The 27,389-nt window shown below is 35.6% G+C and overlaps 1 protein-coding gene across 2 annotated transcripts in view; it reads right to left on the bottom strand.

Annotated features, from left to right (window-relative positions):
- The window catches only part of fign (fidgetin), a 55,634-nt gene that overhangs the window by 2,486 nt on the left and 25,759 nt on the right, over positions 1-27,389 (bottom strand). For both annotated transcript variants that reach the window (XM_015358834.2, XM_015358833.2), the window contains exon 2: positions 1-4,759. This exon is cut by the window's left edge and continues 2,486 nt beyond it. In XM_015358834.2, coding sequence (XP_015214320.2) covers positions 2,520-4,751 — 2,232 coding nt within the window. In that variant the 5' untranslated portion in view covers positions 4,752-4,759 and the 3' untranslated portion in view covers positions 1-2,519. The remainder of the gene's footprint in view (positions 4,760-27,389) is intronic.

The raw sequence follows: 27,389 nt of genomic DNA on the forward strand, positions 1-27,389 counted from the left end.
GGCTAAAAGGATAATTAAAATAGAAATTAATATCAGATAAACCGCAGATTTTATGTTGCATTTAGTTAATTGTTCATTAGCTGACAACTAACTGCAGGGTATTTTCTAAGCAAGGTGATGAAGTTAATGTTTTAATAGCCTTTTCATGAAAGAGTAAGAAAACAAACAAAATATTCAATGCACTCATGGTGTCCATTTTTGTGTCAAGACTGTTATAATGTTAAAGGGTCTAAAATACCATCATGTCTCGTACTTTGTCTCTCATATGAATTTAGCAATATGTTCTGATTATAAAGCACATCAGTCTCAAATGAATTCAATGAAGCTTAAAGGCTAACTGAATACCAGCATATGGGTCAGCACATTGCAACAACAGTTATTGGAGACAGGACATTAAGGTAACAGAGATGTCACAGTAACTGGTTTTGGAAACAAAAGGTAAAAAAAAGTTTACCTTAAATTAGCCTAAAGCTGTCCATTTCCCATTTTAATACCAAATATTTTCTATATGTCAACATTACGTAGCTGGTCATATTTTTTTTAATCAGAATGATGTTACATGTTTATTTTGTGACACCACGACATCTCTATTAACTGAGTGATCAAAATGAAGGCAATGAAAACATTAAGGAAAAGACCTAACTTTAAGTCTGGAAAAAAAAACTCTCTCAGTGCACCTATTATATACTGTTCTTTCAGTATTTTGTGGCACTACCATACCACAATACTAGTGCTTAGCAACAGTTTTCATACTGTTTCAACAAAAAATAAAACAAAAATACATTCAAAAGCAAGGCTTTAGTTCTCATGCAGTTGCTGACTGTGTGACTTCTATGGCCTGCAATATTTCTGTTCAGCGACATTACCAAACGTCCATCAATGGTAATGAAAAGAGCTGCATGTAAAGCATTAAAAGATAAAAAGAAAGGCTCTATGAAAGAAGTGAGGAAAATGCCACACATGCCAGCTAATAGTCTTTCTTGAAGGAAGATTAGCCAAATGTGTGCCTGTGAAATATATATATGTAAGTGGCAATAAATGAGAGTAAAAGTGTGCCATGACTCTCTTATTGTTAAAATGCAGCTAAAAAGAAGGGATCTGCAAGTTAGCATACCAAAGAGCTTCTGACATCTAGCAATCCTCAAATATTCTGCTTTCAGAGAGAACTGTAATAAACTGAGGTAGAACAGAAAGCAGGGCATACATCATCCTTAGGCATCATTACACATATGATGAGCGACAGCAGCAGAATGGGATCACATACCTTAAAACTGCACTTTTTCTATTTTTGGAGAACTTTTTATCCTTTTTACCCACAAGATACATTTTCGGTAGGTATCAACTTGCTGCTGAACGCGTCTCTCAGTTTTGCAGATGTCTGACCTCAAATCCTCTCACTGCGCATGTGTAACAAATTGACCTAGGGGCTACACTAGTAGCTTCTGATATTAAAACATGTGCTAACACAGTAAATCTGTTATTTTTTCATGTTTTACGTTTGGTTGTAGTACTTCATTTTTCTCCCCTATACTTTACTCTTTCAAATATGCACTTCCCCATGTACTGTGGATGAAGGCAGTCAGTCATCAAACAAGTTATGCACAGTTACATAATATGAAGTTAAATAAAAATGTGGGCTTCTATTCTTCCCATCTCAAAAATTATTTTAATAAATTCTTCACTTAACACTTGCAAATCTCATATTATTGATTCTGTCCCATCACTCCAGAACACATCTGGATACATTCATAGTCATCTCCTTGCCATTTTTTTTTTCAGCTGTTGAGGTAAACATACATTTAGATAAAGTAAAATAGAAGCCTAGCCTAGAACTCTCAGCAGTACACAGTACACAGTACATAGTGCTTTCAACACATTCTTTTGAGGTACTGTACATGTCACAATCACTTTCCTGAGTTTTTGCAGACAGAACATCAAAAGAAATCAACTATAGAAATTAAGGTCCAATTTACCAATACCCTAAATTTGTCTGTTCCCAGGTGATACTGCAGAACAGATATGATTGAGGAATACTGTTGCTCTCATAATGGCAAAAATTGACTGTCTCCTATTACAACAGCTTATCTCTCTTTTTTAGTCCCATAATGTTTGAAGTTAAAGCTCTTTATATTAGCACATGCCACCAATGTAGATTGTGAGGCAAACAAAAAAATAAAGCACCACTTCAGGCACTTGATAGCAACTAAATCTCAAGAACAGCAGAATGATATAAACACACAGGGTTTGTGTCCTCTTGAAGTCAACCCACTTGCACCTTCGTAAGTGATGCCTGGCTTCAGCAGTATGTAGCATCAAAATAAGCCATCTGAATTTGTTTCTTGTAGGTTACCAGCTCTTGTTTAAAGTACACCACCTTCAAGTCTATTCTAATGCTTTAAGATGCTAAGGTCACTGTTGTCTGTACTTCCTTTCTTCCAGGTGTATCACTACTGCAAGAGAGTTTTTTTTTTAAATCCCTCTTCAACAGGTTTGTTCTCCAGGGTTTTCTTGATTTTGTTTCATTGGCTACAACCAAACATTTTGTTCCATTCAGTGTACGTGTCAAGTTCTTTCTGTGATATACTAGGCTGAATTTTGCAAAAAACATTTTCAAAGTCTTGGTAAGTGACTGGCCTCAACTGGCTAGGCATAATGGCTGAAAGGTCAGTGCCCTGCATGGCATGGAGAGGCCCAACCACTGCTTCTTGACATAACCGAGCAACGTCAAGTCCAGAGAAGCCCTCTGTTCGCTGAACCAGCAGTGCAACCTCTTTGTCGTTGAGGCAATAGTTGTGCTGTGAGAGCAGCTGAATGATTATCTGGTGCCTTGCTGTGCTGTCCGGTAATGGGATAAGAAGTCGTTTCATGAAGTATCTTCTCACAGATTCATCTATTTCCTCAGGTTTACTTGTGGAACAGATGACCACAATTTGGTCCTCGGCAGAAGTTAGAACACTGTCCAGCTGCATGAGAAGCTCCGTTTTAATTCTGTTTACTGGGCTTTCCTCACTCAACTGCGATGAAAGTAGCATGTCAATCTCACTGATGAAAATGACAGAAGGCTGACGACATCGTGCTACAAGAAAAGAGGCGTGAACAATCTTCTCTCCTTCTCCTAGCCACTTTGTGACTAGGGCAGAGCCGCTGATCCGAAAAAAAGCAGCCCCCAGCTGACTGGCTATGCATCTACCCAATAACATTCTGCCTGTTCCCTGAGGTCCAAATAATAGAATGCTGCGAGGTAATGCAGTGAGTCCACTGAAAACATCTGGCCTCAGCATAGGCCATAAAACCTCCTCTTTTATTGTAGCTTTGGCCAGTTCAAGACCAGCAATGTCATTCCAGTCCACTGGAGGTCCCTGGTTGATGATCTCATTGGTCACAAGTTCAACGAGGTGTGGGTCGGTGTTCTTCAGCTGTTCTTCTGCAGGACGGGTGGATGAGGTAGCTGTACTAATTCCAGATCCTGGCATTGGGTGGGAAAGATGCTGTCTGTGCTCATCGCTATGCTCACTCATTACAGGAGAAGTGAATTTCCCAAATGATTCACTTGATCGTGAGCCTCCCAAGGAGCTTTTTGCAGAACTATAGGATGGAGGGGTTAGAGCCCTGCTAGACTGACTGCTAAATTTTCTTTGCTGATCTGAGGACATCAGCTGTTTTGTGGGCTTAAATGCTAAAGATGACGTCTCAGCATTTCTGTCAAAGCCATTCCCTCTGCTTGTGTTTGAAATGCTGTTGTCTGGCATTCTATACATAGGGCTTTGAGTCGAGCGCTGTTGGCTGTAGTTAAAATTTCCATAACTGGAGTCCATTTCTCCTTGCCCGGTCATATAGAAAGCTTTTCTTTTTAGAGAATTGGCTGAACTGCTGTTCAGAGGTGTGGGTGCAAGTGGTGCAAGGTTATGGGATTGATAGCTGTAGCCCGGTACAGTAGAAGGAGGGAGGGGTGTGGGGGCAGGGATACCCGATGGCAAATAAGCCGAAGGAGGAGGTGCCCCCCCAGGGCTATATCCAGGGGCAACAGCAGTCTGCGGAGGGTAACCAGCTGAGGGGTAATTGTAGCTTGAGAGGTTGGGAGACCCAGAATTGTAGCCTGGCACTAAAGTAGGGGGAGGGGGTGGGGGGGGTGGCTGCAAAAGCCCAGAGCTGTGCAAAGGAGATGGATGAGGTGAAGGAAGGGCAGTGGCTGACTGGCCACTGTAACTTGAATGCAGGTAAGAACCATTGTAACCTGTGGCGTATTCCTGAGACGGGAGTCCCGAGTGAAGACTGGCTACTGTGTGACTTCCACAATTGCTGTTGGAATAGCTGGGCTCCGTCAAATTGCTGGCCACCCCAGGAGAGCTGCCAATGCTGGCAGAGACATCTGCTGGAGGTAGGGTAGTTGTCACTCCAGCTTTGCTTGCAGAAATAACGTCTGGAACGCAGTTCATAGGATAAACGCCTTCAGAAGGCTGCCAGCCTTCACTTTCAGTCTTCCTTCCATTCAAAAGACCTGGGGCATCAGAGTAGGAACTTAGGAGTGCCCTTTCGCTTGGACCTTCTAAAATTCCAGAGTACTTCTCTGCATATTTTTTCAACAGGTTTGAGGCAGTCAGTGCAGAAATATCATCATTGGCCCAGGCATATTGATAGGTACGTTGTAAGTGGCCCCTGTATGCCTCTGCTTTGTGTGCTGGAGAGCGGGTGGTTGAGGTGATGTCAAAGTGCTGTTCTGCCCACTGTGCATGCTCTGGGGTCCACTGCATCTTTAAGCCTGAAATTTCAAGAAAGACAGTTTAATTTAATTACAATGAAGAATTACAATGTGGAAACAAGACAAAAATCAAGGACGGTTCCAAGCTAATCAGCATTGCCATAATGTACAGTATTAAAAATATCGGAATCGCATATACACAACAGGGGTACATCAATGTACAAATACAAGGGAAAAAAGGCTTCTGCCCTTTTCCTCTGCCCCTCACCATGACGGTTTTAGTTTTACTCCTCCGACCCTGCTTCTCCCCCACCCCACCCCCATATAATAAATATGAGACACAGCTGACAGATCACATCTAGGATACCTCTCTGATTTGGAGCCCAACACCTAGTTAGCACAGTATAATGCACCCTGCACAGAACAATATGACACAGACATTGCAGGTCACTCTATAATCCAACTCTCATCTAAAGCGGTCCAAGACAGTTTCAAATCTGCTTCGTGGAGTGCAGCAAAGCAATCTCCCAGGCAGCGCTCTGTCGCTTTCATCACACAAAACCTACAACTCGGCATGAATTACAACGGGCTCCTTTCTGCCTGCTAGTCCTGTAGCGGAGGCTCTGAGAAACAAGCGTCACTTGTCTTTCTGTGGTTTTTTCTCTTCTTCTTTTTATTTTAGCCTCCAGGGTACAAAAGGCACAATCCTTTTTAATCCCAAACTACTCCTACAAATACCGGTAGTTACATATGCTGTCATTTTGAGCTCAGCGTGCGATTATTAAAGTCGTATTCGGTACAATAACAGGGTGTAAAATGATGACAATGTTATTTTTTCTTTAAGCCACATGTACACAACCAGAGTCCATGTAAGCTTAAGCTTTATATCTTTCCACCTCTTACTTGTTCATGGTGCACACTTTACTGACAATGGTGCAGCTGTATCAACAGGCACATTTAATCTCTATCATATTACCAAAAGTGATTTTTCACAAACAGTCCAGCGCCCTCTGGCATAGATTGTGTGATAAGAGGAAACCCAGATGAAATGAGGCATCTGTGACACAGGATGTCTGCTTTATTACTGCTATACCCCCCAACCCCCGCCCCCTCCCCCCTTTAGCATCTTATAGTCCAGTCAAGGAATCAAACGTGGCTGCCACAGGCTTCCTAAGTTACACAAATGCAACATACTGTTTGTTTGGTAACAGAGCGGCATGTCGATTCCCATCTGACACCCTCCCCGCCGCTTGCAAAACTGCTGCACCAGACACTGGAAGCTAATTAGCAGGATGATGCTGCGCTAATTGTGTTAATTTACAAGGTTTTAGTCAAAGAAAATCAAGCTAGGGCTGGCACTCCTGTCAGGCTTCCAAGCTAATGATTAAGAAATGCCTAAGACAAAGAGCAAAACATAGCTATAAATATACCAGCCACAAAAAAAAGTCTATCAATTAATAATACTGGAAATAAGCTCCTGGAAACAAATGACAGACTTTCTATTAGTGGTTATGACAGGTAGGTTTATTGTCTAAAAGAAGAAGAAAGAACAAAAATCACAGTTTTGATGTTGAAATAAAACATTTCACAAGAAGGGACCCTCTGAACAACGTTGTCTCTGCTGCAATGCTGTTCTTTACTTCTTTAAAATGCATCTGACAACAGATCCGAGGCATAAAAGTAATTAGATCAAATCAGCTGTCAGATCAATATGGCAGAATTCACTTTTTAACAATCTAAACATGGTAAAAAAAAATCTCTTCCTTCTCATATAATTAGCTTCTCTTAACCGTTGGTAATATCGCTTTGCAGCCTCTGTAGGCAATCCAGAACTTGATCATTTGTTACACACATTTAGAAGTTTCTTTCCATAATGCGAGAGGCAGAATTCTGTGTGCATGGTCTTTGTAACACTTACATACTGCAAACCTGCTAACTGCAACAACCACCCTCATTATTTAGGTGAAAGCAAAAAAATGAGAACATGAACTGAGGGTGAATAGAGTCACTACTATTTGCCGGATATTTAAAACAAAGTCTATATGTATCTGGAAACAGCATTAACAGCTATCTCTAAGAAAGTAGCTGAGAAATTCAAAAATGGGGAAAAACAAAAATCATAAAATAAAAGAGACAAAATACTTTTAACAACCACTTGGGAGTTAGCGAAGTAAATTCAACACAAAAATGAGAAATTTCAAATGTGCTTCTTGGCATAAAAATGGCTATAAATCTACATGTTAAAATCAAGTGCCAAACAAATTTTATTAACATTACCACTCAAAACAGTTAAATCATATTCAAGGATTAAAGCTTATCATTTATCTTTCATTTATTTTTCATTGATTCATGATTATTATTAAGATGGAAATTTACCAATTGTGTTATAAGGAACTACTGTCTTTGTAATTGAATATGACAGGAGCCCTTTAATGAAAGAAAAAAAAAGAATGTCTCAATAAAATTAAATTTTAAGCATTAAATAATAAGACTATTTAAATCTGTAAATCCTATTTATAGTGGTACAATAAACAGGAACTGGAACACTTTTAAGTAACTGGAAAACATTTTAAATGGAAATATTTAAGTTTCACTACTTACAACCTAATTTCTGTATTACTGAAGAAATGGGAATTTTTTTTATATTTAACACAAAGACAAAGAATGTCTTTATACTGTACTTCTTAAAGAAATTGGCGCCAACATGGTTAAAGGTGACTCCAAGAAGCACACAGCTCTGGACTAATACATCCTAATTATTTAATTTAAACACTGCCAAATGATGATTCCTTTTAAATCACACTTTCACATCTCACGTCTGCAAATTACAATACATTTGTGGCAAATTACTTTTTTTTATTCCATCTCATCTGCATAAAGTGCCACTTTCAACAATCACAGAGGCGCTTCTGGCTAAGTGTACTTTAACAGGTACAGTTCAGATCCCTGAACATCAAATGCTTAATGAAATGGAAACAGAAGAAAAAAATTAAAATAAAGCATGAGTGACTCAAAAATCACTCAGCTGTGGACTGGGCTGTAGCTCCAGAGAAGCATTCTTTTCCATGTAGCTAAGAACAAGATGGGACACTTCATTTTGACCATTTCACAGGTGAAAAAAAAATTAGGAAGATGATAAAGTCCAGGTGGATGTACTGTATACAGTAATAAACGCTTAGGTTGCTCTGCTTTGTGTAAATACTGATCATAACTTTGACTTAAATAATGTGCACACATCTTTGTGTAACTAAATGAATAAGTATAACCGCCCTCTGAAATACATATACAAGAGGCTGCTAGCGAGAACTTATTTTAAAGCTAAAAAAATCCCTGGTTACTCCCTCCAGCAGCGAAATGTGGTCTATCATCTGCCTAAACTGCTTCTCTCCTTGTGTAAAAGAATCCACAAACTAACTCCTCATGTTGTGTTGGTCTTGCTCATGGGAGCAAAGTTCAGCTTTCAGCAGGAAAAAAAAAACTGAGGCATGTTGGCAGGGGGAAAGAGAGGGAGGGAGGGAGAGAAAGAGACAAAGAGAAGGAGAAGCCAGGATACAAGTGGGGGTTGGGGCAGAAGGAAAAAAAATGCATTCAGAGAAGCTGTCACCTCCCTCTGCACCAGTCAGCAGCAAGTCAGCCTTTTTTAAAAAAAGCCACAGAGAGTCCGAAATGAAGCGTGCTGTGTCTTAGCCTATGGAGGGCAAAAGACATCGTATTAACATATACCTCAAAATACCCCAAGAGAAATTTGTAACAATAAGGTGCACAGAATTGTAAAATGTAAACATCATTAACTTACACATATAATGTTGATAAATGAATTGATTTTATTCATGAAAAAAAGTTGAGCTTCTTTTTAACTACGACTTGTATAATTAGCGAGTTTTCCCATTAGTGAAATATTTTCTCAATGGCTCTAGGGCATTAGCTCAAATTCCACTGATTACAAACAAAGAGGGACAGAAAAATGGAGATCTTTGTACAATTTAACAGTGTCTACTGGTCAAGCTTTGTACACAATACCAAAACATTAAGCAATTTAAAGAATAATAAGACCTATTTTATATAATAAATTGAACTGACTGCTAATGTTATTGAAATTGGAACATAAGATTTTAGCTTTTAAAACTCACTTTCACTAACTACAGTTTATGATAATGCAAATAATCATAGAAACAATTGTCTTTTGCTTTACAGTTCTTTAAGAAAATTTAAACCACTGCCATGTAGTTCTGATTAATAATATTTAAATTCATGCATGCTACTTAACCTTAACGCTCTCCTCGTAAGAAACAAAAAGGCACCATTACAGACGGCACAACATGATGAAGACGGTTAATTCAGCCGTCACAGGTTTAAATTTTAAGCAACACGATTTGCAAAAGCACTGTCATTGACATATTCTTAGTTATTCTCACATCAAAAGCATACATTAGAATGGGCTTTTACTGATGCTACTTCCACCACATTGTTTTAGTCATTACACCTGTCCAATATAAAGATGTCAAGCAGTATTTAAAAAAAAAATGAAATGAAAAGAATAGCTGCAGAAGCAAAGTAGCAGAGCTTATTTAAGTACAATATTAGCTGTCATGTCATATCAGCAACTCCTATTAGGAAAACAATAAAATAAAGCTATTTCATTATAACCCACATCTATTTATTGCTTTTTAAATTAGATTAGCCTTTTTTAATTGGCTCTTATAATAGCAAATCTATCTATTAGCAGACGGCTGCTTCATATTCAGATCTTTCAATGACGTCTACAGTGCATTTAACTGTAATGTGTGCAAATAACGCGAGAGTCTTGTAAAGAAACATTAAGAAAATTGACAGTGCATCTATTAGTTCACACAATCATATGTATCATCCGAACATGATAAAGATGCAAATTAAAAAGTTTAATTAAATATTATATCTAATTACAGAGAACATGGTGAAACACCTGTTTTATCAGGTTTGTGCTATCTTACATATTTTTTAATTTTTTAATAATGAAAAATATTTTTTTCAGAAAGTTTTCTGTTCGAATGTCAAAATGTGCGATGTGTGATGCATCAACCCTCCCCCAAAAAAGCTCTTAACACAATGTAAATTGTGACAGTGAAATATGTAGATCTTAAAACTATAACAACTCAACAGTTCACTATCAAGAGCACTGTATTAATTTGAATTTCATTTAATTTCTGTTACTGCAATCATCGCCAAAGAAGCAAGAGAAACAGAGAGCTGACCTTTTTGGGAACTATTAATCTTGGTAGCCTTTGCTGTTTTTAAGCAAACATGACTGTGCCTCCGCTCTGTCCATCCAATTTCCCAGTGCGTAAATTGGACTGCTGCTTGCACAATTCTCTATTCATTACTGTGCTGCTGAAAGGAAGCACAGAGGTGGCTGTGGTTTTTTTGTGTGCAATGCCTTCTAGCAGGATTCCCAAGCATCAAGGCAAAGAAATGCCTTTTTTTTTTGGCAAGTTGAGCTGTCGTAATTGAAATGTGCTCTAATCAGACTCATTACTGTTTTCAGCAATTTGCTCCACCAAAGATGCTTATTAGGTAACTGTGTTTAATAAACCACTCTTTAGAAAAATAACTGTAATGAGCTCTTAACAGTCAATCTTCAGCATGATTATAATATGGAAGTGTTTCTACCACCAAACAGACTGCTGCATTTAGTAATATAATAATTAAGCTGCAGAACTTGGTTTGAAAGGATTTTATATTATCACAGGATTCATAGCCAAGCCATTTTTTTCTTTTTCCAAAAAAGTGGTATATGTATTTTAGAATTACTGATTATAGTGTTGGGATTTTCATTAGCTGACCTTAAAATTCCTACAAAATCAATCTGCATTTTACGTTTGTTTCTTATATTCGTGAGTGTGGCTTTATCAATTAAAAAAGCATTGTCCATAGAAAAAAAAATCATACCACAAAAATGTTTGGCAAAATGATACAAAAAGTGGGGCATATACAGAGTGGAAGCTTTAAATATGAAACATTCTAGTTTATATTATTAAACATTTACTGTTAAGCATTATAATTGAAAATAAAGTAGTCATGTTGTACTACAAAAAACATAACATGCTAAATATTAAGTTAAAACCACATGAACTCCATTTGGAAATCTATACAGCAGTCATCCAAATGAGTCTTAAAGGCCAGGCAGCACCATTTAACCCCGAATTTAGTCAAACACAGTGTGCCTCTGTCAATGTCTTTTCTCTTTTCAGCTCTACTAATGTGTGAGGTCTAATGCATGAACAAAGAATTTCTTCTGTATAGAATATACCCTTGCTTGCACCCATATTTTAATTCCATAGACATATATACTTGTATGCATACTGTACATAGGTTTCTATACATACCTGTATGTGAACTGGTCTTCCATAACCATGACAGGCTCTATGAAGCTCTGAAAGAGAGCTTGAAAATAGCTATTGTTCATATTTATATGTTTACTACCTTTGCAGATACTGCCTTATAAATTCAGAATTTTTACAAGATCAACAATTAAATCTTGACGATTAACCTTTAAGAGTTGGGTTTTAGATGGATATACAGTACAGTACCTGAAAACAGCCTTAGGTAATCAAGAAGACAATAAATGCCTACATGAAGCAGTAAACAATAAAGATGCTAAAGCAATGTTTATAACAAAAATGTATGATTTTTAATGCACTCTCCTTCTGAAATCTCCTAGATTTCTTTTCAAATATGAAAAATCCAACAAAGTTTTAATTATCACATAAACATTTAAAGCACACTGATAAAACTAGTGTAAATGTGGGAGTAAAGACATGGGCAAACAAAATGCAACAAAAAAGATTTTGCTGCAATATTACCTCTGAATTTGATTAGGAAAGATAAAGAAAAGACCACATGCTTTTGGACACAATGACGTCTTCTGTGGATCTGGCGTTTCGAAGCACAAGAAAAACAAAACAAAAGCAGGTACTGAATTCATCAAGCTACAGAAACTGGAAACGGTACCCTAACCCTTAAACTTTATGTCTGTCGGCACTTTTCTCTTTGTTTCTTGGTCTGTGGTGGAGACGATGAGTAGGTATGAGCAGTGAAAAGTGTGTTTCAAGACGTGCCTGACAAAACAACCAGTCAAATGCAGATGTGAGTGGACACTGAGCCTTTACAATATATACATTCTGAACAATTCTTTCCAAGTAGTTCTTGGCATTTTATTCCTCAGAACAGTATATCTAAATGATACACAGTTTAAGAGTTATTAAATTACCATGCATTAGAACGCTTCTTAAGGGTCATGTAAATGTAAAAAGGCAGTCTCTGAGCTACAGAAAAGAAGAAAAACGCCAAGATACTCAAAGTCACGAGTGGGTACACTGGAATGACTGTTAAACCGGCTGTGTTGCCGAGTTCAATTCCAGACGGGAGCACATGATGTGTGGAGTCTACATGCCTTTACCAGGTTTGTGTGTTGTTTGTGGGTACTTCAGTTTTCTTCCAGTGTCCCACATCATGCTGCCTTTTTTACATGGTGACTCTAAATAGTGTGAATATGCCCTGCAATGGACTATCATTGTGTGCAGTATGTAGTCCTGCCTTCTACACTCCAGATTGCTGTGAGTTTTACTAGGAGTACGAAAACAGCTGGATTCAAAATCGTACTTCCAACATACGTTTGCATTGTAACAGATGTATCTTGCAATATATTATCTTTCTCTTCTACAGCCTTAAAAAATACAACAAAACAATAACTAAAATAAGCCCTCACTTTGAAGTATGCAATTTAAATTCACCCACTGTCAGTTGGCTTAGAGAAGAGGAGAAGGAAAAAAAATGTTTTAAGCACTGACTGCAAGCATTTAAGCTTTAATGGCATTCCAAATCATCTTCACAGTAACTTTGGCAAATCAGCCATAATAAATGAAAAAAAGCAAGCATAATTGTAGGTTTAGGCATATCAAGATTGATTTTTTTCCGAAAGATACCTCAAAATGTTCAATAGAACAATAGATATGTCAAGTATTTTGTAATCTCTGAAAGCAGTAAATTCACAACTCAAACAACTATGTAAAATAAAATGATCTGACAGAAAACATTTAGAACATAGCTGTGAAGACAATAAGACATGCTTACTGCATCAAACCTACACAGTTTCAATGGAATAACAATAGTTCATTAGATACTACTGAATTTTGCAAAACTAAAAACTGTTATTGAACTGCAGAAAGCTTTCTGCCAACCACAACATTTAAGAAACTAGAACTTTGTCCCTGAAAATAAATAGCTTATTTGAAATTACCTAATACCTCAGTGTCAGATTTCTAAACAGGGGTTAGAATGAAGGTATCTACAAAAAGGTTCATTTACTGTACTGTCACCTTTTTACAAACAAATGATGAAAAAGTGGTGGTTAATTTAGACAGTCATCCATTTCTCCATATCACACTACATGTCTCATATACCACACATATAATTGCATTGTTGTGATTATGGTGAGACAAAAAAAAAACATTGCACATGTAATCTATAGAATTTGAGAAAAAAGCCCTAGATATTTTAATCTGCAAAACAATTAAGTTTTTTTTTCTCCAAATACCACCAGACATACAGTATAATAGCAGAGTGTACAAAAATAAGATTATAAAGAAAAAAAAGTCAACTTTATAGCGCAAGCTGAAATATGAAAAGCAATATACACAAGGCACACAGATGTGCAAGCAATACGCCATGGAAGGTCACGCTAAAATATTACAATATACTAGAACAATCATATCTAAAATACAGTGTGCAGTTCTGATGTCCATATTACAAAAGAAGGGCGTGTCCAAGAGGGGACCAACTCAATTGATACCTGAACTGAAAGCTATTGCTCAAAAGGACAGACTAAAAATGATCACTAAAAGAGACCAAATAAATTATTTTTTTTCCTTAAACATCAGCATGGAGCTCAGCATAGGGGTCCAAAAGTGAAACCCCTAAATTCCAAAAAGAGACAAGGAGGCTTTTGAATATATTAAATCTTTCTTGTGTGTTCATCTTAAAATGAGAGGTAATGTGGGAGATGTGGGATACTGGGAGTACATAAAAATTATCTAGTTGGGATTCCTGAATCATTAAGCTAAAAACATCAAAATGAGTGAGATGAGTCAAACAGCCTTCTCTGATACGTAACCTCCTGCATTACAGTAAATTAAGAAGGTGATGCTAGACACACTGCATGACTAGATTATCTTACGAATGCTGAAATTCACAGAAAGGAAACAACAAGCCTTTTATTGAAAAACAATTATATTCCACATATTCACCATATGCTATAAGTGGTTGACCATCATTTGTAAATTTAATTTTAATTACTTTCCTAAAGTGGTAAAAACATCAAAGCACAAGTAAAACAAAAATCACAAGTGTAAAACCACCAAATTAGAACAAATATAGGCTTTAAAAACTTGCTACAATAAGAAATGTAAAAAAAATACTTAGTTCAGAATATCACAGACATGCCCAGTTGTAATGCTGTAGGGCATTTTTCAGTTTTATCCGAGCAGAAAGCAAAGAATACAAGCCTTTTTGATCCACTTATTTTATAAATACAAACATATGCATATGTATATTTTAGAGGACTGAATTTTTGGACACTAACAGTATTTCAAACCTTTTTAAATCAGGATTGCCAGTCCATCCGATTTAATATTTAGCGACTCTTGTCAATAAAAAAAATCTACTGGTCATTCTCATGTATGGTTTCATCTGCAGACCCTAAGGATAAGCACACTTCACACTGGTAAGCTATTGACCTACACAAACTTGTCATTAAGTGCAAAAGACATCTAAATTACTGGAAGTATTGTTAGGGCAGTAGTGCACACCATATGAATGAGAGAAGTCGTGACGGGTACTGTGGTGACAAGAATCACATCTGGTTGCCAGTCATTGTATTTTACAATTCGATAAACACACACAAAATTTTACAGCAAAGAAACATGATTAAATTAAGCATTGAAGAAAACGGGGTGCATAAGTGGCAAAGCTTATTTTTCTTTTTTGTATTAGATTTTAGTCATCTGAAGAAGCCAATTCCATCTGCATATACTTTATTGTTTTTGTATCTGCCCCTCCAAAAACATTGGGTTAACTTGTCAGTTGTATCTCCACTGCCCAGAAGTTAATTATAAAAACATTGCTTACATATAAAAAACATCTGGACTACTATAATGTAAATGTAAAGGAGAAATAAGTACATGTACACACTGTAGTTATCTTTAATATAGTCAACCCATCAGTCAGCCAGTCAATTTTCTCTGACAAGACTGCATTTCCTAATCACAATAATATTCATGATGCTATTCTCAGAAAAGACACTGTGCATGCAGCCTGCTGTGACAGAGGTATAATCATTTCAATCTAGTAAACACCTATTATGTATTTCAAAGCAGCTGTATCCTTGTATGATACAATGTTCCTTTTTCCTTCCTCTCGATGTGCAACACCTCCCACAGAATCCCCTTAGGAAACAGTTAAATACAGAATGTTTTCTCGAGGAAAGGTTTTCCAAACATACAGTATAAATATTAACAAACAAATCTGAAAGATTTTCTGCTCTTTAAGGTCAACTTTTTCGATGACCTATAATGCTTCTGTCTTCAAGACTATTTCTTTTTGACAAGGACGTGAGTCAACTCCTTAGTTTCATTAACACTATTAGGATGATTAATTTTTATTATTCAAGGAAGGTAAGACACCAAAGAAAGTGTTTGAGTGAACACACCCACATCTGTAAACTAGATCATTGGGTTTGTTCAAATTAAGTACCAGCCTCTCAAGTGGCCCAACAACTAAAGGTGCTTATCTGAGCACACACTGGGCTCTATGGTCACGGACTCAAGCTTGGGCCATTCCCCAACTGGCTAAGTGCTGCTAAGGGCTCTGTCAGCTCTCAGCAACACGGTGATCCCTGTCACCTCCCATAGGGGTGTTACCCCAGTGTCCAGGCAAAATTTCCCCTGGCCTTTACCAGTCTTGGCCTCCTTATAATCCAACTACAAACTGACTTCATCACTCTGTTCTCCGCAGTGATATCTAATGGGTAGTGAGTGTACTGGCACACTTTGGCATCATCCAGGTGGGGGCTACACATTGGCGGTAGTGGAGGGGAGTCCCCCATTACCTGTAAGGCATTTTGAGTAGGGCTATTATATTATTAATAATTATCATCATCATCATCATCATCAGGAGAGTCTGTCTACACTCCCTTGTTCTTTAATATGTGAAAGACACGCAATTGACCATTCCTAATTGGGTGGGCATAAATAGGCAATTGCCGTTTTTAAAATAAATTCTCCAATTTCAAACCCTGACACACTCTAAAACCACTGAACTTTAGATTAAATGCAATAATGTGCTTTTAGTTACCCATTTTTATATAGCAACCAATCTCAATCAAGCAACAGTTTAATCCCTACAAGCATCAGTGCATTCAGTAACAATACTTCCATTGGATTGTTAATGGAAATAATAATGAATTAATGGTATTTAAATATTTAACTAAATATACTGCTGCCCGTGGATTTCTTTTTCAGTAATGCACACTATGGACTTAAATGACAATTTTCTTTTGAGTATTACCCAGTGTAATGTTATCCCATTGCTTTTTTTTCACACAACACAAAACTTTCCTAAAAAAAATCATTGTTCTAGAGTCTAGATTAAGAGTTTTAGTGCACCCACGAAAGCTTCTACTAATAGACCAAAGGAAGCCTTTCACCCCATCCACAACTATCCATCTGTATAAATAAAATGAGATAATTATTGAGTGAACAACCAAGACATTATGTCTACATTGCACATTTTATTGTGGTAATTATAAATCATTACAAACATAGTGCTTTCTGTTATTAAGTGCCTGGTAAGTACAGTAGATGCATCATATTTCAAGAGTAGGCAATATAAATGAGCACAGACAGCAAGGTGAATAATGACTGTCCATTATCTTATATTGCTTGCAATAATAATTTTCAAGTGTCTCATTTCAGGAAGCATCATCTACTAGATGCTTCCAACAAAGACTTTCATATATAATCCAAAATTACAATTTAAAGGTCATTACCAAAGATGAGGTCACACTGAGATGGAGCCTGAGGATGACCTTCATTGCACAAATGATAATTTCCAAACTTTATGGCTTTGTCGTCTTCTGCATTAGTAAAATGTTGGGTAAACACAGAAAAATAAAAAATAAGAACATTTAAAAAATCTACAAAAGTGAAAGTAGGCAAGAAGAGAAAAAAATTAAGTGCAGGTTCCTCAAACTTTCTGACAGACCCAAAAGGCCGCAGCTACAGTTCAAGTAGAAGTGTTTTAGTTAAAATACTCACAGATGTAAAACAGAAATTACCTACCTGAAAAGAGACGTGAACTATTTTTGCTATAGACATAATATAACACAATCATGCATTTACACATTACTGTTGAGCTAAAGCTAATTATTTATAGCACTTCTCGATATTTCCTAGGACAAACATTTTTTCTGTATGTACTGACAAAGAATTCATAGCATTGAGAAAGGAAGCATTTTTAGTTCAAATATGGTTACACTCCAAAATCAAAAATGTTTTTTTTCTTTTTTTACTTTTGCTACCTGTGGTTAATACCTTTTTTAAAGTAAAACCAACTGTAGCACAAAACTATTTACACTGAACATCGCCACAGTCTCTTAAATCGTGATAAATGCAACCTGATATCAATGAGCTGTTTCCCTATCTGTCAGATGGCTGCTCAGCATTCATTGCTCATTGTAGTGGAAACCAAAGCCTTTAGATGGAATAGCAGGCAAACAGCACTGCTGTGTCGGCTCTGTCGATGGTAGACGATTACAATGACACTATCTCTTTGAACATTAAATTGTTAAACTGCACTGACACAGTGAATGGTATTACACATACAGTAGTTAGTACATGGGTTCACATGTTAAGAGTTATGTTACTACTAATGATTGCCATTGTATTAAACAGATAATTCTCCAAAAATTAAAAGCCAGCTGGGTTGCAAAAGGTCAACAAGATACCCTCAAAACAGAAGTTGCTAGAGATTTAAAATGAGCTAAATGTCGCTAGCACCGGAAGAATCTGTCTGGACTGCTAAGCAGCACCAATTTATATATATAGTCAGGATTTTGCATTAAAAATAAATAAGTGAGGATAATTTATTTATATCTCTTATTGTAATCAATAATTGCAAAACATATTTTGATTTGATTTATGTTTTGCCAGAGTTCTAACAATTATATATATAGAACATGGGAAGTTAAACTAAACAATTTAAGTTTAGAATTGTATTTTTTTAAGTCCCCCACCCCTCTAGATGGATGCTTCTGCCCATAAATTCTAAAAGGCAGATCCACAAACATTTGTAAAATGACCATGTTGTCCCATATACATGTATATAATATTATTGTTTAAGTAAACTAATTCGATTTTCCACATTCTTTTCTTAGAAGACTGATATTTGACTTTTCACAAACTATGATCTGAAATTATTTTATCAGAGCTCACAATCACTGCTCATTTAAAGCTAATAGCATAAATGTAAGTGCAATGATACAATGATGGAGCATATATCAGCTGACAAAGAATAATGTACAATCAATAAAGAACCAAATTCATCAAGGTGCAGGAAAAGCAAATGCATGGTATTAACCACAGTATAACTACTTTCATGTTAGTGGAATCACTTCTCCTAAGAAGACATCTGAACTACACAGTGTGTAACAATTTATTGATTTGTAAAATCATATTTATTGATCGTGTTATATCATAGAATGTTATATTTCCTCAAATTGATACAGGGCAGTTATTACTACAGTAGGGTTCATTACAATAATGAAAAAGTTTCCTTTCTTGTGGTCATACAAGAGTTTCAAAAATGTCAATTTTGTGCATTTTCTATATTCACATTGAATAATGTAAGTAGTAAACCACGAGGGTGTTACAAGCATGTGTAAGATATCATTGCTCTGTCACACCAGTAATCATCAAACTGTGCCTACACCAGCCAGGACAGACATGAATCAATTTCATCCTTAGATGTGGTTCAATTCTCAGAAGTGGATTCTAAGTTCATATCCACCAAATCATAAAATCTGCAGAAAATGGAAAGATTCTGTAAGAGCTGAATACGAACGTTTCCACTTCTGTCCTACTCAGAGTTCCATGTTTAAGTGCTGCATGAGTAAATAACTTCTATCACTGAACTTCTAATCAAAAGACTGGATATATTTTAAGCACCTTTCCAGCAGGGGAGAACATCAATTTTATCATTTTACTTTTTGGCTAATGATATTTTGCATATTATCCCTGATAGAACAACACAAGGTGTTATCAATAATGCGCAGCAAAACAAGAGACACGCACCCAACCTGCAATGTGGCTGCTGTTGTTATAGAATCAAGAGAGTAATATATATATAATATATATATATAAATATAAAGGATAAAAAGCAGAAGTAACAGTGAAGAATAAACATTATTTCTAGGCCTCTACATGAATACTATCGTTTAGTGCTATTATTACAGATAAACAATTGTTAATCAAACCCTTTAAGATAAAAGTGTGAATTCTTATAAAAAAACAGTTACCCCAAATGTTAAATGTATGACTGTAAAACGTGAATGCTTTTGAGGTTCAATTCTTAATCTGGACATTCAAAGATGTGAATGCATTTTAGAAGAAAATGTTCAAACCTTCAGTGGTAATTTTCATACTTGACGCATGTCACTTACAATTACTTTATTTGATTTAAAATCCTATTGGAGGTAATCTAGATAAATGGCATAAAATATTCATGCAACTTTTAAAAATGAAGCAATACTCACACCGTAATAATTTAAAAGCTAATTCATTGTTGACATGTGTGTAATTGATGCTGCTGGCCATACTACATTACTAGCTACCAAACAGACCAGATGGACCAAATGGTGCTTTCATTTGTAACCCGTCTTATGTTCTTATGTTGCAGTAGGCTGGTGACAACTGATGTTCTTTATTTTGTTGTTGATTTGTGTGTGACAATTCAAAAGGGATGGACATGACAGTATTTTTTATTACTGTCTTAGTGATTAGTGTGCGCCAAAGGAAGATGCATTTTAGCCAACTAAATGTAGATGGTAACTATCTAAAACAACACAGAAAGTTCATATTCAATGCGGATTCAAGTTGTGGCTCACAATTATTGTTTATTTAAACATACGCCACCCTGACAAATTATTGTATTTTAAAAAATCTAACGAAATATACTTAATACATGTCACTAATACCATTTAGCGCAAAACTTAATTTTAAAAAATAACCAAAAAAGGTGGCATCCAATAATTGAAGAAACACCAAAAAAGTAAAAAATGTTAAATATATTTGTTTAGTATACATGACTACTACTACATTATGATGGAGTGGTGCAAAAAACATATATAATGGAATCTTCAGCTGTAGCAAAAACACACTACTATGCAAAATTTATATAACATTAAATGGTGATTTGTATTTTGGAATTTTAAAATTTGTGCCATCTGTTTCGAGTTCCTCTAGGTAGGCTACTATTTCTTACTGTTTTGTCATTCTTATACTATTACAATACAATGTGCAACCTATACGCTCCTAAGAGTGAGACTGGATTCTAGGCTGGGAGACAAAGACTTAACCAATCATTACCTTTAAGTCAGTCAAGCAGGTTGGGCACATTCTTGAGCTATAAGGAGGGTGAAGCAAAGAACAATGCTCTATCAGCACTGTGCTGTACTTCGCTTTAAATATCTGACTGGTAAGTCCAATAATTTAGTAGTGAATGTCTAAAGGTACATTTGCTACAATGTGAATAACTAATGAACCTGGTTTAAAACCATCTCTTAACTGCAAGGAAAAGGAAATGAACCTGTACATACGCCTGTCTATTGCAGTTCATACCTTGCCAGCGATAATTCAAAGTTTTCACGTTGGATAAGCTAGGAAGGGCTTTAATGGTCGGGAGTATTGGTAAATTGATAGCTGCTGTTGTACAGCAGGGCTATGCCTTCCTTCCAGGCATCACTGCATGTTGGAATTCAGAGAAAAGGACTTGGGAAAGTCTTTCAATAAACCATTTATAGATGACTGTGCTTCACTTTTCTGAGGATCACTAAGTCTTTCCAAAGGAACAGAAAACCCTGCTGAGTAAGAACGTTGACCAAAATCTACTTTGCAAGCACACAGCTAGCAAGGAAAACATCTCTTGGGATTATTTGTACAAAAATATTTCAGTGGAGTTCCCTGGACCAGCACCTAGAATATAGGCAATCACCTGATCATACCTGTATTGTTTTTTTTAAACAATTTAACAGAGCATGCAGATAAAAAGAACAGGTCAGTTCCGCAGATTCAAAAATGTATGTGTTCAGTGATCTGATGCAGAATTCGAATTACTTCAAACTTAATGTGCAGAACATGTTTATAACGGTAACGTTATTCATAACACATAACAAATGTAATTAAATTAACAACACATATACCACATGCAACATATGTGGGTATATGTGTTTCTATAAACACACCTAACATATAAACATGTAAACCCACAATATTTGTTTATAAGAACATGAAACTGATTGCCAGGAATCTGCAATAAAGGACAAGGAAACTAATGCTTTGAACTGATGCCTCTAACGCTTGCTAGGGTAAAAGGAAAGATAATCGGGTCATGACTTGACAAGAATCCTGAAATAAATGCCAGTATCTGAGACGTCTTAAGACAAACCTTAAATTCTTTCAGAGTAAAACCCTACTTGACAGCCTCTAAAGAAAATTTGTATAACCACAGAAAGAAACACAAGCAACAAACTCAAAATTTCTTTTGTTAAAATGCAGTTAAGAATATATTAGTATTATCTGAAAAGGTGTTGGACATTTATCTGTAATCTGTAGTTTTAGGCAGTTTATTTGCAGAATGAAAATCCCCCTTTTAAAGATGTTAAAATAAAAAAAGATACGTGCAAAAATATAAACAGCCTTCCCTGTCATTCCTCCATGACATTGTCCTTTTCAGATCGCAATTGCCATTCTTGTTAAAATCTAAACATCTCATTAAAATTCTCAGTTTTCAATTGTGAATGCCACTGGTTTGTGAAATCAGCACATACTTTTAACTTTAAGACAAGCTAAATGTAAAAGTATATACTGTAAAAAGTACACTTATTATAAAAGTGATATTATATAATATTTTATATATATTTATACTATGATAATATTGTTCTAGAAGGCCTATATCAGCACAATTCTTTTTTTCCTATATTTGTATATGCCATTGAGAAGTCTTGTATATGTGCAGAAATACCATATGTACAAATTTATTGTTTTGACTTATAGTTGGTAAAACAAATCAAATCAATTTTACATACATTTTCAAAATATTTGACACAAAATATTGTAAATTCAATCCTGGAACATGAGAATATTCATATCTATCTGCTATATACCACGACACTACAAATTTGTCCATTTTCTCCACACACCTAAAGCTATCACATAGCTTCCTCCTTCAATACTTTAATGTGGCCTGCTCTGTGTTTATGGTGTGTTGCAGACTATCTTTTTTAAATTACAGAGCAGAACATCACTCTCAAAAATGTATTTGGACACACATGAACAAATTACTTTGTTGATGAAAACCTATAGCTTCTTCATGATTTTTTTGACAAAGAGTGATGAACGGTTTCTTTCTAGCAATCATTCTTTGATCTTGTTGTTTATGCTGACTACCAAATACCACATACTTCTACTAAATACTGCACACCATCGGAAACGTTCACTTTCCTGTTTATTCTTGAGCAACTGCCTGATCACATCTGTAAAAAATGTGTTTAAACATGGTGAAAATTATTTTTTTATATATACTTACAATTGATAAGGAACTAGCACTGCATGACAATTTTTTACATTCAACACGAGTAAATTTGTAAAGAAAAGATTTGAGCTGTTAGAAAATATTTGACAAAACCTTAATATAAAATGTTCCTCAATTTCCTTCACTAAACAGCAAATAAATCACTCATGCTTCACAGTGCAAATGGATGCAGCATGTCTTTTTCTTATTAACTTTTAGATTTCTGAAATTAAACTGAATAAAAATATAGAATGTATTTCAAAACCTACTCAAGTAAATAGATCTGCAAAGCCATAAAAAGAAAGTTTATATTTGTTTCCTTTCTCACTTTTTTCAGCTTTTTCTTTCTGTATTTTTCTTTCACCATCTTTGCCAGTCTTTGGATAATTCCACCGTTAGGGGATTTGTAGACACAGATGTATTTACAGATAGACTGTAACATTTGTTCACAATACACCCACCAACACAAGGAGACACCTTTGTTTCCTCTGCAATCTGCCTTTCCATATCCTGAACCTGTATAACAAAAGGACTTTTTCTTCCCTTTCCTTTAGAAAAGAGACATACTTTCCTCTCTAAGAACAAAAATACCCTAGTGTTTTGTAGTTTTAGAATATATTTGACGTTAGCATCAATTTAAAAATCATTGCAGCAGATTTAAACATTGTGGCTAAGATACAAAATAAAAACTCTCATACTAATGTTAATGAGATTAAAGCTATAATAAACAGTTTGGAGATAGACATCTCTTACCTCCATGATTCTCAGCACTTTTAATTTTTTGGTAAAGGAGTAAACAGCACTTTAAAAAGTTGGATATTCAGATGTGAATAAAACTAAAATCTACATAACATATCAATTGATTTCATTAAATTAAAGCCTTTTCACAATGCTAAGAATGGAGATTGCACACATTATTATTTCAGTCCAATTGTTAAAGAGAATTAAAGCTAAAATGCACTTTATACAGCTATTAAGCCAGTGACCCCAGTGTTACATGCTTTTGTGGTAAACTTTATACAACAGCAGGGCTATTAATCAAAAGGCAGGTTCAAATTGATGCCTTTTATACAAAATCGGCCCTGACCATACTTTTTAATTACCTCGTATTAAATAGTAATTAAGAGTCGTTGCTTTAAAGATTAATTAAAAAATTAAGTGGATGTAACAGCCATTAAATAAAGGGACTGTCTGTGGCTGCAAATAACATTCTCCTTCAGGCCTTCAGGATGCAGCGATTTACTATTGACTACTGTTCAAGAATAAGGTCACTTTTCAAGCATAGTATGGACAAAGGTGAAACTAGGCAACTGAAGCAATCTTTGGTCAATAAGAAATAGAAATCTCTGAGCCATACTGTAATAAAGTTACTGAACTGAAGTGCCATAACTATAAAAGGAACTTTTACAAGAAGAATGCTGTCTTGAAAATTGGTTCGCCCACGGATGTATATTCCCCTTGCAGCCTGCTGTTGAGTGCAGTACAATGCATATTACATTACGTGAAAATTATAATTTACATCTGAATCTTTTGGTTTCTTTTCGCCTATAATTTTTTTTATTTGTTGTATTTCATATTGCGTGCTCTACGGTGAGAGTCTTTGAGCGTTTAGTGTAAAGATTTGCAAGGACAGCATCTGCCTTGGACATGTAATGGAAGAGAATAAATCAGGAGTGTCAGTAGCTCAATGGGAGTATCCACACCCGCGGTCAGTGAGACAAGCGATGTCACTGTAAGCAACATTTACTTTGCTAAAATTGAACCCACGTTTTGTTCCCACTTTGTGACTCAAAGGATACTTTTGAGCATTTAAAAGTAAGGTTACACCCATTTGACGCATTGTAAAATGAAGCACACACCCACGTTTTTCATAATTGTGCAACAACTTACAGGAGCTTTCCTTTCATTTAAAGCACTTCAAAAGAGAAAATAATTTTATTACTACTATTAGCAATGTATCAAGATGGGATGTCTGAAATCCAAAATTAAATTACAATTACATTTTTGGACTGTGTGTTATTATAATAACACAGCTTAAACACTGGCTACTGTAATATATCAATATTGACTCCAAAAATCCAATAAGCCATAGAATAATATATAGAGATTATGTGTCTATAGGCATTAATTTTAAAAGTAAATTTTTGAGCTGATGCTTATAATCAAAACAGCTTGCTTTTGTACCTATTTATACAGCTAGATACTGTATCTCACCAAAGCAATTGGAGTGAAGTATCTTTCTCAAGAATACAACAGCAGTCTCCCCACCTGGGATTTCAAATGACAGCCTTCCAATTCCAAGTCCAGAGCCCTAACTACTACTCCACACTGGTGTCTATGACTATGTGCTTATTTGCAGCATTTTGGATTGTTTCTGGAGTGGACTGACATGTGGATACTTCACTCATGTCACTCTGTGCAGTGTGGATGCACCTTAATTCATCTAGCAAAATATGCTTCAGCACCACTCTGTACTCTGCACATACTGGTGCAGTGTTACAATGCATTGTCTCAGTATTATGTTTACTATGCTTTACCAGTACAGACGCTGTTATCTCACAGTTTTTAAAAATATATATAAAACAGGATAGAAAACTGTATTTGCATTTCTTTGCTGGTAAATACCCATTTGCTTAAACATATCTTACTGAATGTTTAGTCATGTAAACTGATTCTGGATATCTGCCATGTTGTTGAAACTAATGGCTTTTTTTCAAGAAATGTCTTGGATCAGTTAATTCCTAAAAGCAAAAGCTAGATTAGGTAAATTGCATTCTAATTTCTGAACATTCTTATGTTCTTTTGCACTAATCATATACAATAACTAACATATCAGAAAAGCTTCCTCATCCTCATCTTCCTAATATCAAAACATTAATAACATTGAACATAATTATACTGGGCACTAAAATTTGTTGAAAATTATACTGCTTCTGAGGTAAGTAGTGTTAGAAAGGATATGGATTTTGTCAAACGAGAAATCTATACAGGCTGATTTGCAAGACTGATTATGCATTTCCCTTAAAATGGACATTTCAAAAAACATTTGGCTTGGCACTATGGTGATGATAAAGATTATATCTGGCTTTCTGAGTGTTAAAATATCTCGATACTAATGCCTGAGCCTTTGACAAGTTACCATAATTTAGTACGTTCTTAAGTTACACAATTAATTTCACAAAGTTTTTAGTGAATTTCACTTAAGTACTCTGATTACTCAGATTGAAAGATATGCAACAAAGTAACAAAAAGTAATTTTAGGAAGGACATTATTCATTCCTTTGACGTTTAAATAGGTGAGTGTAGCAATAAGTCATAACAAGGCTATAAGTTGTGTAAGCAGAGGCACATACTGATCTTTTTAATTTTATTATTGCCATTAATTATGTACCAAACAAATATGGAATCACTAAACATTTATAAATACATATTTTGGCTTGCATCAATGACTGTACCCAGAGATAAAGAACGAGGAAGTCCAGACAGACTCCTCCAGACTCCTCAACCTTTGAGCTGTTCCTCTTTTTGACACGGTACGAACTCTGCAATGACTACTGGAGAGCCATCTCCCTTCATGACACTGCCACCAGCCTGCAGGGCCCCTAAGATGTATTTTAAATAAATGCCCTTATTTTATACAGACCTCTAACACAGCTGAAAGCCATGTAAGATATCATTTAGACCTTATTTGGTACCATGTGAAAATCTTTATCCTGAGAAAGTGATTTTCTTAATTTGTTTTACATGGCTTGGTTTTGTAGCAGTAATGCTATTAAAACCACTTGACATACATGGTTACTGAAGGAAATTTTCTTTTAGAATGCCAGTGTTCAGAGGTGGAGAATAATCTTACATTATGTGCAGTCATGGCTGTATTTGAACACTCTGCAAAACAAACATTAAACTACTTAAAGATGATACTCTAAGTTAATGGACTATGACCTCTTTTAGGCAATCCTCATCTAGTCTTACCCTGGTATATGTACGGGATGCATTCTAGAAAAGTGCTCTGTATAGTGAAGCAATGGAAAATGAATCAATTTTCTCCATAAAGATACATGGAAAAGGGGTTACTTTCTAGGTCTCTACACAAGGTGTACAAACTAATCTAAGAAGTACCGTGACACAGTATTCATCAGTGTTTATGAATACTACAGAACATAACTACACAAAATTAAAAAATACAGTATTAGCAAACAATGGAAATTTTATGGGGAAATAATATAAGAATAAAAACTAATATATATTATAATAGTAGTCTAACATACAGACTATAATTTAATCTTACCTATACTGAGCTCTACTGCGCTCTACTGTAAATATTTATATTTTATGGGGGGGGGTTCTGCAGACTATTGGTCCATCTAGAATATTTAATGCAGTATTAAATGCATTTCACTATAAATAACTGTTTACATACTGCTTACGTATTGTATTTTCCACACTTCTGAATAAAGTATGGCAATATACATACTGCTTTAGAACCTTAAAATACAGGCAAAAGGCTGCATTTACACCACAATGTAAAGTAATCCATAAGTCTGTCATATACAGCTAATGCTGCTTTATGACTGTATATTTGGGAATTATATGTGGGGCATTGGGCAACAGAAGCCAAATCTTGGTACTACCATTGCCGCAATGGATTGGTGAATTAAGGGGGAACTACAACATCATTTTTATATTTCAGGGTTAGAAAGAATCGGCATCAGTGAATGCACTTCAAATCACAATGTAAAAAGTAACATGTAAAACTCAAATTTGCATCACAAAATAGGCAAAATTTCCTAGGTATGCACAGCTTACTTCCAGG

The sequence above is a fragment of the Lepisosteus oculatus genome, chromosome 12 (genome assembly GCF_040954835.1).
Source record: "Lepisosteus oculatus isolate fLepOcu1 chromosome 12, fLepOcu1.hap2, whole genome shotgun sequence".
Taxonomy (NCBI): domain Eukaryota; kingdom Metazoa; phylum Chordata; class Actinopteri; order Semionotiformes; family Lepisosteidae; genus Lepisosteus; species Lepisosteus oculatus.